The sequence below is a fragment of the Dipodomys ordii genome, unplaced genomic scaffold (genome assembly GCF_000151885.1).
Source record: "Dipodomys ordii isolate 6190 unplaced genomic scaffold, Dord_2.0 Scaffold7, whole genome shotgun sequence".
In the NCBI taxonomy this organism is placed as follows: Eukaryota; Metazoa; Chordata; class Mammalia; order Rodentia; family Heteromyidae; genus Dipodomys; species Dipodomys ordii.
This window is the reverse complement of record NW_012267223.1, coordinates 668,496-685,077: the sequence shown is the minus strand read 5'-3', so window position 1 is coordinate 685,077 and position 16,582 is coordinate 668,496. Positions and strand designations below refer to the sequence as shown.

Below are 16,582 nucleotides of genomic sequence, written 5' to 3'. Positions count from 1 at the left end.
GGTCGGAGACCGAGCATGGACTCGAAGGCCGCGGAACGGCCTCCCGAGGAGACCCTGTCGCTGTGGGAACGGTAATGGGGTCGAAGGCCGCGCAGCGGTCATCCCGTGGCCCCTCAGCCTCGGAGCCCCGGCTGCGGAGGCTCCCGGCTGGGCCCGGGCTCCGCCTCCGGAAGTTGCGGCGCGGCCCTCACTTCCGGTCTCCCGGGCCCCTGGGCCTCCGAGTCCCCCGTCTGCGTTCTCGGGGATTGGCGGGAGTGTGAGCAGCGGTCGCTTCCCCTCTGTCAATCCCGAGATTTTCTTAACCGTTCCTGGGAAGGCGGCTCCGTGGTAGAGCGCCTGCCTCAACTGCATGAGGCCCCGGGTTCGATTCCTCAGCACCACATACACAAGCACTGTGGCTCAAATGGTAGAGTGGGGCAAGTGGTAGAGCGCCAGCCTTGAGCCAGATTGATGATTCTGCAAAGACAGGCAAGTAAAGAAAGGGAAAGAGGAGATGCTTTCGGATAAGAATTTTGAAGTGTGAGCGTTTTGTCCTGAGGAATTAAGACACGCCACAGATAGTTCAAGAAAGAAGAAGAGGGTGTAATTAAGACACCCGTGAGAGTGTTCCAGAAAGTAGCTGAATTAAGATTGTTCTAGAAAGCAGTGTAAGACACACACCTCAGATTGTTCTAGAAAGTAGCCGAGGGTTCATTAAGACATCTCAGATTGTTCTAGGAAATTAACAGCAGGTGTCAACATGTAAATACATCTTAGCCTCTTCAAACTAGCCAATCAGCAGATTGTGAACCTGAGCTTGGCCAGTTGGAGCAGAGGGGCAGGGCCTGCTGTGTTAGGGAATAAAAGGACGCTAGCTGGCACCTGCTCTGTGCTGGCTTGCCTGAATTTTGGCTGGCGCTTTACTCTTCAGTGCAGAAGTAGGTTTTTGCTTTGTGAGGACACTTTTTTGTTTTCCCATCTTCAGTTGTGACTAGTGGTTTTGGAGGGCACATTTATAACAAGAGTTCAGCCTGATCCCTGCTCTGCTTTGACAAGTCTTTTCTCCTAGGGAGCAAACCTGGCTGAAGGCCCACGTGGTAGACTGGGACACAGAGCCGTGGCAACAAGACCCCAGCTTCTCGGGGCTGCAGAGGGTCGGGGGTGTCGATGTGTCCTTTGTGAAAGGGGACAGTGCCTGCGCCTGTGCCTCCCTGGTGGTGCTCAGCTACCCAGAGCTCGAGGTAACCCGACCCAGCATGGACTTGCCACACTGGAGAGGGGCAGAGCCTCCAAGAGGGGACCAAGCCAGAGTAGAGCCTGGCATTTCTTTTGGAATTTTTCTCTTTGGTGCTGGGGGCTGAACTTGGGACCCCAAATTTGCTTGGCAAATGACTTGCCACTGACCTGCACCTCCAGCCCTTTTGTAGAATTTTGTGAAATGTCGATGAAAAAGGAGGGAGGGGGAAGGGAATTGGGAAAATTGATTCCAGATCTTGACTGTCGTCTTGCCTGGTTCACCTGCGCCCCAGTGCCCATGCTAGAACTGTGCCCTCATGACCCTCCCCGCCGCATCCTCCTACGTCAGCTCTGTTTTCTCTGCCTCTGTCTTCCTCTGTCTGAGCTGCTGTCAGCCTGTAGGGGACTGAGCCATATCTTCCACGACCCTCTGTCTCAGGCGTTGCTTGTTCCCACTGCTAGGAGAGCAGTTTTTGTAAACAGCAGGTGTAAGCTCCTTATCGCCCTTTCTGTGATCTTGTAGTAAACAAAGGGCACGCTCACCAGTGTAGCATCAGTCTGATTTGTTGGTTCCCTTCGCTTGCTAGGTCAGACTTCCCACTGCACCCTCAGCCTTTCCACTCACCACTGGACAGCTTTGAGTTCCAGTCTTTGCAGCCATGTTTCTTCTCCTGAAATAGCCCTCACCTGCCTGGCATCTCTTCCTCCCAGGGCCCAATTTAGACATTTCCAGTGAGCCCCAAGAAGAGTTGCTCTCATCAACGAGTCTTCATCTGTTTGGGCTACTATAGCAAAATGCCCCAGATTGGGTGGTTTCTATAAAGGGCAGGAATGTGTCTCGGGGCTGTGTTGACTGATCTGGAAAGAGCTCCGTTCCTGGTTGCAGACTGCCACCCTTCCCTGTCCTCACGTGCTAGAATCACCTCCCAAGGCCTGCCTTTTAATCTCATCACCTGTGTGCTACAGTCTTAGCACGTAACTGCCTTAATCCTCATCTTCATCTTACTGGAATGGAATTGGCCTGTTTCCTTTCCAGAACATAAACTCCACAATGCCAGGAGCCAGAACCTGCCCACCAGCAGTGCCTCTGCCCCGGCTTGTAGAAGATACACATCCTTCCCCAAGCCAATGTACCTGACTAAGCAGTGAGCCCGTCGATTGTTGACAGCCAGGGGTTCAGAGCTGGCCCTACCCTGCCGCCTCACCTCCCGCGTTGCTCCTCCGCCCACACCCAACACCAGCGTCGTCTTCCTGCGCCTGGAGCTCTGCCAGGCAGACCTTTTTACCAGCACAGGCACTGCTAGGACCTGGGGGGAACCACTGCCCATCCGTAGGCCCCAGACGAGACCACTCCTGTCCATACTCTAGCTCCGCCAGTTTTGGCCACTCTCCCACTTTCTTTTCTAAGGTGGGGAGGAGGAAGCTCTTCACCCATGTGGTAGCCTTGTGAGGGAAGCAGTCAACACTGCCCTCTCCCGCCATACCCTGGCTTATCGCCCGCGTCTGTGTCCTAGGCTTGGATGAGTGCATGTGCCAACTTGGCACCTCTCCACTGTCTTCTTGCAACCCCTCACCCTGCGCCACACCTGCAACCTGAACGTTTGGTTGGCCTTTGTCCCTTGATGTAAGCTTAGATGAGAAAAGGGTCTGGAAGGTTCTGGGCTCCAAATGCCTTCCCCTAGGTCACCTGGCAGTGTGTTTAGGAATACAGAGTCCACTTGCAGGTCCCTAGGGACAGAAAGTGGGTTGGTGATTACCTAGGGCTGTGGGAGAGGGGTGAGGTTAAGTCCAGGTGTATCTTGGAAAGTGTTCTGAAATTAGTTGCAAACACCAAAAAATAAAAAACACTTGGAATAGCAATAAAGCTGTTAAAGTCTACAGATTCCAGAATCCCAGGCTGGGAAAGCATTTCCACAGCAGGCCCTGGACCCTTCTTAAACAGATGAGACCCCGAGCTTGCCACTTGCCCAGCTATAGGCTGAGAGAGGGTTCCATACACTTTCCTGCCCCAGCTGGCCTTAACCATAGTTCCACTAGGGTTACAGGTGTGAGCCACCAGTGCCCAGCTTTTCTATACACATGTGCCCATACGCATGCATACAAATGCCACGTTAAGGATAAGACCCAGGCCTTACACGTGTCAAGCAAGCACTGTACCACGAAGCTATATCCTATGCCCGTCAATCTTTTCTTTTTTTGAGTCTGTACTAGGACTTGAACTCACCATCACCCTCAAACTTGCTCTGTTTATTTTCCTCTTATGGCTGATCTACCACTTGAGGCACAAATCTAGGTCCTCCTCGATCCTTTTCTTTTTTTCTTGCTTGCTTATCTCCCCCCCCCCCACCTCGAGGTTAATTGGAGATAAGCATCTCACAATCTCAGACTTTCCTGCCTGGGCTGCCTTCAAACTTCAAATCATGATCCTCAGATCGCAGCCTCCCAAGTAGCTAGGATGACAGGCGTGAGCCACTGGCACCCAGCTTCAATCTTTAACTGCTCTGCATTTTTTCTTCTTCTGGTCTGTTCATTGGCTTTTCTGCTTTCAGCTTCTATGTCTGTCACTCTGGCTTGGCCTTTGTCTCTGGGGGCCTCCATGTTTGCCAAGCCACTGTACTGCCTGGGCGGCTCTCCTCCCGAGTGCGCGCACACACAGGCATGTCAGCAGGGAGGGGTGAGCTGGGAGAGGCCTCCCTCGCTGATCTCTCTCTGGCTTGTGAAGTTTATGGCACGGTCACCCTGTGACACTGTCACCCTGACACTTCACTGCACACGTGTCCCTGCCTTACCTTGTGTGGACTTCAGTCATCAGCTTGTTATAGGTCAGATTCTCCCGGCTGCCATTGGCATGGGCTCTCCTCGCTTTGCGTCATTAGAAAGTTTGATGACCTTTTTAGGAGTGATGACTAAGAATGTCGTGAGGACAGGCCCCAGGCTTCTTCAGCCCGGACCAGCCTCCAGGAGAAGTGGGGGCTGTGGCTGGGAAGCTAGATTTGGAGGGTAGAATAAAAAAGAGTTGTGTGTGCTGTGGGAATCACTTCCCATCCAGCCAGGGAGACCCACGAAGACCAGGGGTCAGGAGACACGGCGCTCGCCTGTTCTAGGCAGGCCCTTAGTGATGCTCCACCCGTGGCAGGTTGCCAGGGGAGCCCAGAGGACCGTGGCTGGCTGCCTTCTAAAACCTCTCCATGGTCCCAGGGCTGTGTGGAAAGCCCCCTGGTCCGCGCCCTCCGAGTGGCCCGGCAAGGCTGTCCCCGGTCCACACCTCTGCGCGCTGCTGCTTCGCAGCCTGAGTTGGTCCTTCTGAGCTGCCCCAGCCCTGAGCACTGCCGTTCTCAGCTTGTCCATCTCCAGGGGCGTGCCTTCCTTCTCCTGAACGATTGCACGCCTCTTCCTCTGTGGCTTGCATTGACAGCCTCCCCCAGGGTCCTTTGACAAGAACAGTGTGCCCTCCATTTGTGGCCCACTTACCCAGGCACATTTTGGGGCTTTGATTTGGAGCCTGAAGCACCCGGGCAGCAGACCAGGGAGGCCAGAGGGGCATCCAGCTCATGAGGAGGGGCCAGGAGCAAGTGGAGCTGAGGCTGGTCACCTAGCCAGAGAGACCAAGCCCTCCTGGTGGGTGAGAGCCCCTCAGACAGGCGCATCCTGGCTGGGGAGAGGGTGAGCTCACACACACGCCGGGTCCACGCCAGGCACCTGTGAGTCGACCCTCTTCTTCCTCCAGGTGTGGAGGGTGTCGCTAGAGGTGGGGTTGGGGGAGGGAGGACCGTGGAGGAGTGGGTGCGTGGGGCTGCCTGCTGACCTCAGGGCTTTGGCGCCAGGTGATCCACGAGGAGAGCCGCATGATCAGCCTGACCGCCCCCTACATCTCCGGCTTCCTGGCCTTCCGCGAGGTGCCTTTCCTGGTGGATTTGGTGCAGCAGCTGCGGGAGACAGAGCCAGGCCTCATGCCCCAGGCAGGTGCCAGAGGGCCTCTCGCTTCTGGGGCTGAGGGGGAAGGCCCTGCTGGCCCCTTGCCACCCAGAGCCCCGGGGCAGGTGCAGGGCAGAGGCTCATCTGACCGGGACCCCCTGTGGCTCCGCAGGTCCTTCTTGTGGATGGGAACGGGCTGCTGCACCCCCGAGGTAACTCCTGCTCCCAGGCAACCCAGGGGTGCTGTGGGAGAGACTGGGGCGCTACGTCTCCCATGCCCCCGCATGACATCACTACCACTGACACGTGCTTTCTGGACGTGTGTGGACTGTCAGGACATTCGGTGTCCCCCACCCCAAAGGAGGCTCCCCTCCATCCCACCCTTTCTGCCTGCCCCTCACCCCCACAGCTCCCTCTGCCGCCCAGCTCTGGGCGCTGCCACCCAGGCCCAACGCCAGTGTAGCCATATCCCACTCTCAGCCTGCACAGCCACCAGGTGTTTGGCCCCACTGATGTCCGGTGACCCGGGCCCAGGTGAGATGGCTGAGGTTAGCAAGCAGCTTTACCTATCCAGTCAGCGTCCAACGCGGGTCTTCCGCCTCCTTCCTCAATTGCTGCTGCTCTCAGGTCTTGGGTCTGCCCTCCACGGCTGTGGGAATACAAATTAGGGGGCCCAGGGAAGGAGTCCTCTCCCCAGTCAGGCCAGAGCACCTCGTTCAAGGTGGGTTTGGTGCCTCAGTTCCCTCCTGTTTATAGACAGGAGATTCCAGGTTTGCCCGTGTCCTGCGCCCACCTCCAGGCCCCTTGGTTTACTGCTTCCTGACCCCTCTGCCTCCTGGCAGGCTTCGGTGTGGCCTGCCACCTTGGTGTCCTCACAGGGCTGCCCTGCGTTGGGGTGGCCAAGAAGCTCCTGCAGGTGGACGGGCTGGAAAACAACACCCTGCACAAGGAGAAGGTAAGGAGTGTCCGGTGTCTACCCCGCGGCTCACACTGGGTAACGGACAGCCTCGGGGCTCCAGCCTGGCCTGCTGGTGTGCTCTCCACGGCCCAGCACATGGCTAGCAGCCCTCAGGACTCCCTGCCTCCTCTCCCAGCTCCTGCCATGGTGACCTTGCTGCCTCCCCCCTGCCTCTGTGCCCTCCCTCGACTCACCCCTGCACCTCCCCTCAGGGGCTTCCACAGCCCAGCCTCTAGCAGTACTCACCGACCCGTCCTCTGGACCCCCCTGTGCCCCGCCTTCCAGGGCCGCACCCACACTTCCTCTAGCTCAGGACTGCGAGCAGAGACCCACCTGTCGCTCTAACTCGCACACACCTGTGTGGAGCAAACATTGCTTAGGAAACGTGTTAAGTTGAAGGGACCTAGCCTTACCCATTCCCGAGCCCACCCTTCCCCCACTCAGAAGACGAGGCTTGTGCGTTGATTCACGCGTGCCCAAATCCTAGCCACAGGGGAAGCCTGAGCTCAGGGCAGTGTCGGCACTGGTAGGTCACCACCCCCTGCCTCTGCCCACCGGTACAATGGCTCTGGATAAGTGCCACCCTTTCTCTGAGACCCGTGGTCAAGTAAGATGAGATCCCACTGGCCGCAGGGCCTGGCCAAGCTGATGGCCTGAGGCCTGGCCCTTGCCTGGGCATCGCTCCGGCTTCTCTAAGATCAGGGCCTTGAGGTCCAAAGCTTGCTAGGCAGGGGCTCTGTTACTTACAGTCGTGGGGCCTGAACTCTGGGCCTGGGCGCTGTCCCTCAGCTCTTCAGCTCAAGGCTAGCGCTCCACCACAGAGCCACCTTCCAGCGGCTTGTATGGGCTTTTGCACTTTTGCCCAGGGCTGGCCTTGGACAGTGAGCATCTGCCTTCTGGCAGCTGGGATCGACAGGCCTGTACCCCTGCACCCAGCCCTACTACTTAGTGGGGCTTTTAATTTTTTATTGTTATTATAAAGATGATATAAAGAGTGGGTAGAGTTATATAAGTCAGGTAAACAGTACTTCCTTTTTTCTGGTCCTAGGGCCTGAACTCTAGGCCTGGGCACTGTCCTTGAGCTGCTTTTGCTCAAAGCTAGTGCTATACCACTTGAGCCACAGTGTCACTCCCGGCTTTTTGAGTCATTTATGGGAGATGTCTCATGGACTTCCCTGCCTGGGCTGGCTTTGAACTGCAGTTAGAGCTCAGCCTCCTGAACAGCTAGGATGACAAGTGAGCCTCTGGCTCCTGGTTTAGATAGTGTTGCTCCTTCCTCACTGGCCCCTGGTGTTGCCCTTCCATCCCCACCCACAAGTTGTATAGTTTGTTTAACAATGTGTCCTGTTTACATTTTGAGAGACTTGCCTTCAGCGCTTCACCAAGACAAATGATTTAAGGGGCTGGGAAGGTGGCTCAGTGGCAGAGCGCTTGCCTTGCATGCATGTGGCCCTGGGTTCGATTCCTGAGCACCCCCTAGGCAGAAAAAGCTGGAAGTGGCGCTGTGGCTCAAGTGGTAGAGCGCCCAGAGTTCAAGCCCACGACTGACAAAAAGAGAAAAAATGATTTTACAAGTATTTTTCCCCATCTCCTAGATTCAAGCTCTGCGGGCTGCGGGGGATAAGTTTCCTCTGACAGGAGATTCTGGGGTTGTCCTGGGAGTGGTGAGTGACATGCCTCTGCCCTAAACTGCTTCCAGGTCAAAGAGCTTTATCAGACACACCCGGCTCCCACCCGCACAGTTCACACTCCTCAGACACACCCGGCTCCCACCCGCACAATTCACACTCCTCAGACACACCCGGCTCCCACCCGCACAGTTCACACTCCTCAGACACACCCGGCTCCCACCGCACAGGTGCACAGGCCTAGCTCACACCCTGACTCTCTGACCCAGCCCGGCAGGGGATGTGTGCGGCTTTCCCTGGCTGAGTTACCCTTATCTGACCTGCAGAGTACCCAGCCCCCCCATGCCGCCCCGCCCCAGGACTCTGTCCCAGCCTGAAGCCCCCAAGGCTCGCCCTGCCACACAGGGAAGTGTCCATGCTGCGCTCTGCCCACTCCCCACCCACAGGCCCTGAGGAGCCATGACCGCAGCTCCAAGCCACTCTACGTCTCTGTGGGCCACAAGACCAGCCTGGAGACAGCCGTGCGCCTGACCTGCCACTGCTGCAGGTTCCGGGTCCCCGAGCCAGTGCGCCAGGTAGGCACTCCGGGCCGGGCCTTGGTGGCGGTGGCACACGCGCCACCCTTAGCTGGGACAGCAGTGGTAGGAGTGCACTGGCAAGGCCCGGCCACGGCACCACACCCAAGCCCCGCATCCGCTTCAGCCTTCCAACACTGCTGCTCAAAGCCCCAGCAGTGTGGGCTCAGGCCTCAAGCCCCATCCTCCAATCAGCCCTCGGGGGACAGTCACCTCAGCAGGGCTCATGCTAGACAAGACTTGGGCTGGACCAGGGGCACCCGTCAGGACCCTGGGGTACGGCTGTGCCAGGCATCTGGGGCTAGAGCTCAGGATCGGCACTGCTGAGCCACGCTCACGTGCTGGCCGTGGTGAGCAGTCACAAGCTGGCACCTCAGCCAAGCCCGTGGGTAGAGAGAGGACCCAGGAGAGACCACCCTTAGGAGGAGGTCCACTAGAGAAGGGAGAGAGTAGGGCAGTCCACTGCAGGAATAGCATCTGCAAAGACCCTGAGGCAGGAAGGTGTTAGATGTGCTCAAAAACGGTTCAGGGAGGTGCCAAGCAGGCCAGAGCTTGCTGGCCTTGAGCCGCATCAAATTTCAAGCCTTACCGGCAGGGCCTCGACTACCAAAGCTGCGAGTCAGTAAAGAAATGCTGGGTTTGCCTGGCCTGCCACAGTTGTGGACACCGTGGAGGCGGCCTTGCCCCAGCTCTGCCAGCGTCAGCCCCAGGTTAGCCCTGGGTGCCTGGGGCCTTCCTGGCTGCAGCTGCAGGTGCGGCCTCCAGAGGGCAGCAACAGCCTGCACGCCGCCGCAGCCCCGGCTGGAAGGTGGCGTCTGCGTTGGTTGTAGGTGTCCCTCAGGAACAGTCCTCTCCCCTTCCTTCCCTCCTCCACCCCATAGCGGGAGCCTGACGAAAGCCCCAGAGATCCCAGCACCCGGCTGCACTGTCCCAGACCTGCTGGGCAGGCCTCTGCCGGCCACTGCCTCTAGCTACGCCCTGCCCTAGCAGATGAGGGGTCAGCCTTCTGTAATAACCTTGAACCTCTAGATACAGGGTGGGGTTGCAGGCCTGGCACCACAGGAAAGCCTGCCAAATGGAGACACATGCCGAGAAAGGCCCGTGGCTGCAGGATGCATGCCACCTGCTCCAAAAGTGCCCGCCCTGGCACAGCCCCAGACCCCACGGGGCCCTAGACCTGGTGCCAGGTCCAGGATCCCCTGCCAGGCTGGGCTGCTGGCTGGCAGGACTTCCCATTGCCGTGCGCACATGTGCCACCTGTCCATTAGCTGAGCAGGAGACGAGCTGTTATCCGTGTGTCACATGCCTCCAGGCTAAGCCCATCTGGGCTGGGGTCAGAGGCTTCCTGAGGCCAGGATCACCAGTCAGAATCCTGCTTACGCCTGACCTCCCCCGCCCCCGGGCCCCGGGCCTCTAGAGATGGGCAGGGATCACAGCAGACACCAGGGGTGAGACGGCATAACCCCAGCGTGGGCACAGACCAGCTGGCCTGAGAGATTCCAGGGAGGAGCCCGGAGCCCCGCTCAGCCTGCCTCCTGCCAACCACTCAGGCCCCGCCATTGCCCCTGCCCCCCCGGGCACCCACACAGCAGTGGGGCTGCTGCTCCCATTGCTGGGCCCTGAGTGGGCTCCTGTGAAAAGCTTCTGGGTGGGCAGGTGTGTTGGGGGCAGCCCAGACCCAGCTCCGCTTCTCTTTGAGCCGTCTGTGTCTTCCAGGCTGACCTCCGATCTCGAGAGCACATCCGCAGGACCCTCGCACCCCCAGGGCCGCCCGCACCGGGCCGAGAGAGGTGAGCCCCCCGCGAGGCGCCAGGAGCCATCACGGTGGCCTGGCCTCTCCCTGCTGCAGGCGTGTGGCTCAGGACTAGGGGTCGGCCTGGAGGGGGTGGACTCCCAGCCTCCTGTGAACTCCCCGATTCCCACCCCCTCCGCCCACTGGCTTCAAGCTGACCTCCCGCAGGGCTGCCCAGCCTTTCCTGAGGCCTGGGGAGCCGACCAAGCTCACCCTGGACACCCTGCCTGCCACGTGCGCTCGGAGCTGCCGTCTCCCCTGGGGGGGGGGGGGCGCAGACCTCCTGCGCTCACTGTGACACAGCAGACTGCCTGCCTGGCACAGGCATGCCACATGGCCCCTGCCGAGCCCCGCCTGCTCTCACCGCACCTGCTCCCCCCCTCGCAGGCTAGCAGGTTGCTCCGACCTGTGTTGCTCTTCCCTGACCTTTGTCCCCAGCTTGACCAAGCTGCAGGGAGCGCCCGGGCCCCAGGCAGCTGGTACCCCGCACCACAGAGTTGGGGCTGGCGGCCCGCATGCGGGGTGGACCCCACGCCCAGCCAGATCCGTCACAGGCTTTCCTGGGACCACTGAGGCACGCAGGGATCTGGGCTGCCCTGGCATCTCATGCCACATCTCTCAATGTCTTTGCCAGGTCCCAGAAGGTGCAGAGGCCAGAAGCACGTCCCAAAGGAGGCCGGGGCGAGGGCAGCTGCCGGGGGCCGGGCCCCGAGTCCGAGGCCCCACCACCAGTCCCCCAGGAGCAGGACGGGGACCGGCGGGCTGGGGGAGCTGCGCAGCATGAGCCGCTGGAGCTGCCTCAGGGCGGGGGCTGCGCCGAGGAGCCGGTCCCTGGGGACGGCGAGGGTGACCCCGCCCAGCCACAGGAGGAACACAGGACATCCCACTGACGGAGCCCCGGCTGGCGCCGCGCAGCTGACCAGTCGTGGCCCCAGCCATAGCCCTAGCCGGCCACGGCAGCGGCTGGAAGGGCTCTGCCCCGGACTGCTGGCTTTGGATGGCCTTGCCAGGCAGCGGAGGGGCTGGGCTGGGCTGGAAGCCCCCCCCCCCCCCCCGCGCACACACACAGCTGACCTCAGCCCGGTGCCTTCCCCCCTCCAGGGCCAGCGGAGGGGCTGGGCTCCTAGGTGCGCCCCTGCAGAGGCCTCAGCCCCTCACCCCTCACTCCCCCGCCCAGACCCCAGCCTCCCTGGCGTGGGGCTGACCGGTGAGGGCCCACTTCTGGTCAGGATGGAGGGGCAGGGATGGAAACGTCCACGTGCCGGCAGCCACGGCTCCTGCTGAGCCCCAGGCCCTGCCCTCCCTGCCCCTGCTGCTGTCTGGACGTGCAGAATGGCCGGGTCCCCCAGCAGTTGGTGGCCGGTTGGTGGTGGGTGACAGGACCCCCTGGGCGCAGTCTTGCCCAGTCCGTGACGGGGAGAAGGGCTCCCGCTTGGAGCCTGGGGTCTCACCGGGATTCGGGGTGCATGTGAGACAAGCATCCCTGTGCACTCGGATGCCAGCCAGTGAAGCAAGGGTCCTGGGGTCCAGTCCTAGGCTGGGCCTGGACACAGCCCCTGGAGGTAAAGGAGCCTGCCCAGACACACCCCTCCCACGGCGTACCTGGGACAGCGCACGGGGCCATGGCTGGGGGCCCCGCTGCTGTGGTTTCTGTCCCCCTGCAGTGTCAGGGCGTGCTGGACTGTGGGGCTCCCAGGAGGTGAAATCCCTTCCAGTGGCCTGCTAGGCCCTGCCTCTGCCCACACAAGCCCCGCTCCCCTCGTGTTCCCCGAAAGCCGGCAAGCCAGCGTCCCGCCACGGCCCGGCCAGAGGCCGGCCAGGACTGGGGTGGGCTGGCGTGCAGACCCTGCGGGACGCGGTCCTCGGGTGGGGTCTCCGCCAGAGCAGGTCAGCCTGCAGACAGCTTCCACGTGGGTTTCCCTGGGCTGGTTTCAAGATAAACTTCCTGCATTCACTCACACTGGAGTGTGCAGCTCACTCTCCGTCTGGCTGTGTGCAGTGGCTCCGCTCAGGAGGCTGAGACCCCAGGACCACGTGAGCCTGGGAGTGGCGGGCCCGCTGGGCGGCACAAGCCCTGAAGAGAACGCACATCCTCAGGAGCCACGGCCACCCTAGCTGTGGGATGTCCCCCCTGCCCCCCAGCCCCCCTGTCCCCCCGCGTCTGACCACCACCAACCAGCTCTCCCTGTGCTGCCCAGCCCAAGGCGTCTGGCCACCTCCGCATCCACACTGCCTTGGGGTGTTGGTGGTCCGCCTGGCACAGCACATCCGTCCTTTTCCAGACTGACGGATGCGCTGCCGCGGACGTCTGCATTGCGTGCAGCTGTAAGTCGCCGTGTGTCTGGACTGTTTGTCCGAAGGCTGTGTGCTCCACACGTGAACGCACTGTCACGACCGCCTCGACCCGCAAGGATGACGCGACAACAGATCCTTCTTTCAGACGGTTTATTCAGGACCTTGTTTACAGCTTCTTTTCTCCTACTTCTCTCCTGCCCGCTTCTTCCTTCTTCTTCCTGCTTCTCCTTCCCATCCGCCCCCGCGCTCCGGTTATAAGCCTCCTGGATGGCCAATCCTGAAGCGCCATGTGGCATATACTGATAGGGTTGCAAACACGGAAGCAAACTAGGAGCCAGGTCATAGCCATATAAGGAGTTGTTTTTTACAGAGAGCACTCGTCACGAGGAAGACGGAAGGCGGAAGCCCGCGCCATCTTAGGTTGCAGCCGCACCACGCGGCCCTGCCATTTTTGCTTTTGCAGCCGCCTTTGGTCGCGGCTCCCGCAGCTCTCCACAACGCACGAGGCCTCCATCTCCGAGGGTGCACACGTAGGGAAGGAGCTGCAGCTCCTGTGTGTCCGTGAGGAGCTGCACGCCACCACGCTCGTGGCTGTGGACCGCACACCCTCGTGGGTGGAGAGCGCGCTCACTGCCATTCGTTTGCATCTCACCAGTGACTAGTGATGTCCGTCGCCTCTCTGCTCGCTGGCCTTTTGTGTTTCTTCTCAGTAGAAACTTCAAGTCCTCCCATCTTTTAACAATGGGTTTCCTAGCCAGGCACTGGAGGCTCACACCTATGATCCCAGCCACTCAGGAGGCCAAGGACCTCGGTTGAAAGCCAGCCCAAGCAGGAAAATCCATGAGACTCATCTCCAGTACACCACCCAGAAAGTGGCCCTGTGGCTCAAGTGGTGGAGCGCTCGCCTTGAGCTGAAGCGCTGAGGGACAGCGCCCAGGCCCAGAGTTCAGGCCCCACGACTGACAAAGAATTAAAAAAAAAAAAGGGTTTCTTTATCTGCTGTAGAGCAGCACAGGTTCCTGGTGCGTGCGGTGTGCTGTGTGTGTGGAGTTGGTGTCTGGCAGCATCTGCTCTGTCGGCACACGTGTTGTTGCTGCTTTCTGTGTCCTGAGGTCCTTAGAAACATCTCCACTTTGAGGCCAGGTGAGGCATCACAGGCACAAATCACAGCTGCCTGGTGGTAGAGGCTGGAGGGGGGAGCTCCAGGCCAGACAAGGCCTTGGACAAAATGCAAACAAAACCCGTGGCTCGCACCGCAATCCTCATACTCAGGAAGCCGAGACCTGGGGATCCAGGCGTGAAGCCAGCCTGCACAGACAAGTCTAGGAGGCTTGCCTCTTAATTAGCCAACAAAAGGCTGGAAACAGAGGTGTGGTTCAAGCTGTAGAACACCAGTCTAGAACAAAAAAGCCCAGCAAGAGCTTGAGGCCCTGAGTTCAAGCCCTAGTACGAGCACAAAAAGGGAGGGCACGTGGCTGAGAGGCCACGCACTTCGCTAGCGCTGGGTTCAGTCCCCGTGCCGCACCCAGCTTCACTTTTATTGTTACTGTTGGTGGTGGTGGTGGTTGTGGGGCCTTGAACTCTGGGCCTGGGCGCTGTCCCTCAGCTCTTCAGCACAAGGCGAGCGCTCTACCACTTGAGTCAGGGCACCACTTCCGCTTTTCTGAGTGGTTCGTTGGAGCAATGAGTCTCACAGTTGTTCCTGCCCAGGCTGGCTTTGAACCAAGATCCTCAGATCCCAGCCTTCCTGAGTAGCTAGGCCAGCCGTGAGCTGGCCACACTCACTCTTGGCCATGCTTCGGGCGCCTCGGTCTTGGTTGTAGAGTGGCTCTTGGGAAGGTTCCACAGTGACCTGAGGCTTCAGCTTCCCACCGTGTCCTCTGCCAGAAGTGGCGGGCAGTGAGCCGTGTCCACCCAGCCTTCCCTTCTTGGCTGACCCCATGCAGACTCCCCACTACCCCGGGCCAGCAGGCTCACCAGGCCCTCTGAGAGGACGCCTGCTGCGGGTGGGGCCCCAGGGGCACAGAGAGGCAGCACAGGGGCCGCAGACCCCTCGGGGGGCTCTGGAAAAGTCTGGGTTTGGTGGGGTGCAGGCTGTGGGCCCCAGCGCCCCATGGCGCAGCGAGCGCGCACGGAGCCCCTGGCCTGACCGGGGCACTGGCGTGACACAGCCCAGGACCGCCGGGCTGCCTCCTCACCTGGCGGGGGAGGCGTGGGCACAGGGCCTGGGGGGGCCACGGGTACACGCGCCAGACACAGGCCCCCAGGAGCCTGGGGGGGCCTCTGGAGGCCCAAAGTGCGGTAGCATCCACGCCTTGCCACAGAACTTTAAAAATAGGGCCCCAGCCGTGTCCATCAGCAGACCACGGCTCCCTGGAGCTAAGAATATTCTTGAAGCTCTGAATAATTGAAGTCCTATCCAAAGAACTTTTCCTCTCCACCTGCAGCCTCTGCACCCCTTCCGGGCGGGCCTGCCTTCCCGCCAGGGGCTGGCAAAGGCCGGGGCCTGCCTCTGGCTTGCTTCCAGACCCCGGTCGGTCCCCGGGCCCTGTCCTGCGGCCTTTGGGAACGGTGGAGCCCCAGCAGTGGCTCTTTAGCGCGGGACCAAGGCCAGCTCTGGGGAGAAGCCCAAACCCCTGCCCGGCCACGTCCCTGTCACTGGAGCCATGGGTCTCCTCCAGGCCTCAGGAGCTCCCCCGCCACGTCCCCGGTGGCTGCGCGCGCCCCCCTCACGTGCTCTGGTCGGGAGAGTCCCCGAAGGACCTGTGCAGCGGCTGTGTCCCCGCGGGCCGCTGTGAGCCGGCCTGGTCTCCTCGCCTCTTCACCATCGTGGGATAGATAGTAGGGTTACCGTCCACACCACCACCCCAGGCTGGGCCACCCTGTCCCCCAGGCCACGCCAGGCTGCCGACGCCTGGCCGCTGCCCGTGGGCTCCAGGCTCCGGAGGACTGGCGCTTGCTGGGCTCGCCAGGCTGCGAGCGCGCTGCAGCCCTCTCCCTGCCCCGGCCTGGCTTTGCACCATTTTTATTTTAGCCAAATTATTCATTAAAGGCAAAGCACAAGGTGGCTACATTGGGCTGAGCTGCAGATGAATGACTCGCTCGCAGGATAATTAGGCGGGTGTCAGGTGAGGCCCCCCCCCGGTCTGGTGGGGGGGGAGCAGCTCAGCCCATCTGCCTCCTGCTCCCTCCCAAGGGCAGCGAGGGCAGAGCCAAGGCAGCACCAAGGCACGGCCCCTCTTCCCCTCCCCTGTCATGTTCCTGGGGACCCCTACGAGCTGGAAGGAGGAGGAGGAGAGACCCCGAGTCCAGGCTCCTCCCGAGCCGGCACCTCAGCCTCTGTGACTGTGGGACAGCGGGGCGGGGGCGGCACCGGTGTTTTCGGTCCTTCGGTGTCATTTACGTCCTCTGGTCAGAGCCACAGCCCACCCTGACTCCCCGGCTCCCCTCACGGGCACATCCTCCCTGGGGATCCGTCAGCTTCTCCTTTCTAAGCAGCATTGAAGTTTCTGGAGGTTTTGTTTTTTCAGATTTTGAAATTTCCCGATGACTTCCTTCTGCAAGGACTGAGACTTTGCTCCTTTCGGTAGCCCATGCACATGCATGCACACACGCGCACACAGGCGTGCAGATATGTACACACCACACGTGCACCTGCTCACACACGCACACGCACACGTGCACCTGCTCACACACGCACTTGTGCACACACTCCCACCCATCTCATTCCAATAGACTCAATTCAGCGGCTGCGTGGTTATTTCTTCACATAGTCTAGTCACAGCTGAGGAATGTATTGTAATTACATTTCTTTTCTGTACGATCTCTTGTTTTTTCACGGGCTTATAATTACCTCATTGGAGGAGAGGAGGTTTATTTTCTATGCACCCCTTACTTATTTATCCCCAAACTCTACAACGGAATAAAATGAATATAAATCTTCTTCTACATTAGAAGCAGCAGGGCATCTATGAGTTGTTTATTCTTGGAGCCTGTGTTGCCAGCCTCCTGGATGGCTGGTGCTTCGCCCCCCTGGAGTGTGCGCCCGCTATCTGCCGCTGGGGTCAGGCCACAGACCCACAGAACATGCCGGAGGCCAGGTCACAGGACAGTGTGGCGGTTTGTGTTTTGGGGGTGTTGACGGTGGTACTGGGGTCTGAGCTCCAGCTCTACTTGCACACCTGTCTGCCTTGCACACCTGCTG

At 60.1% G+C, this 16,582-nt stretch overlaps 1 protein-coding gene across 1 annotated transcript; it reads left to right on the top strand.

Annotated features, from left to right (window-relative positions):
• Endov (endonuclease V) lies at positions 1-10,973 on the top strand. The gene is made up of 9 exons (XM_013036249.1): positions 1-71; positions 1,049-1,220; positions 5,040-5,174; positions 5,303-5,342; positions 5,973-6,085; positions 7,684-7,752; positions 8,163-8,291; positions 10,008-10,081; positions 10,718-10,973. The coding sequence occupies exons 1-9, from the start codon at positions 16-18 to the stop codon at positions 10,971-10,973; spliced, it is 1,044 nt and encodes a 347-aa protein (XP_012891703.1). The 5' UTR covers positions 1-15.
• Positions 10,974-16,582: the final 5,609 nt, after the last annotated feature.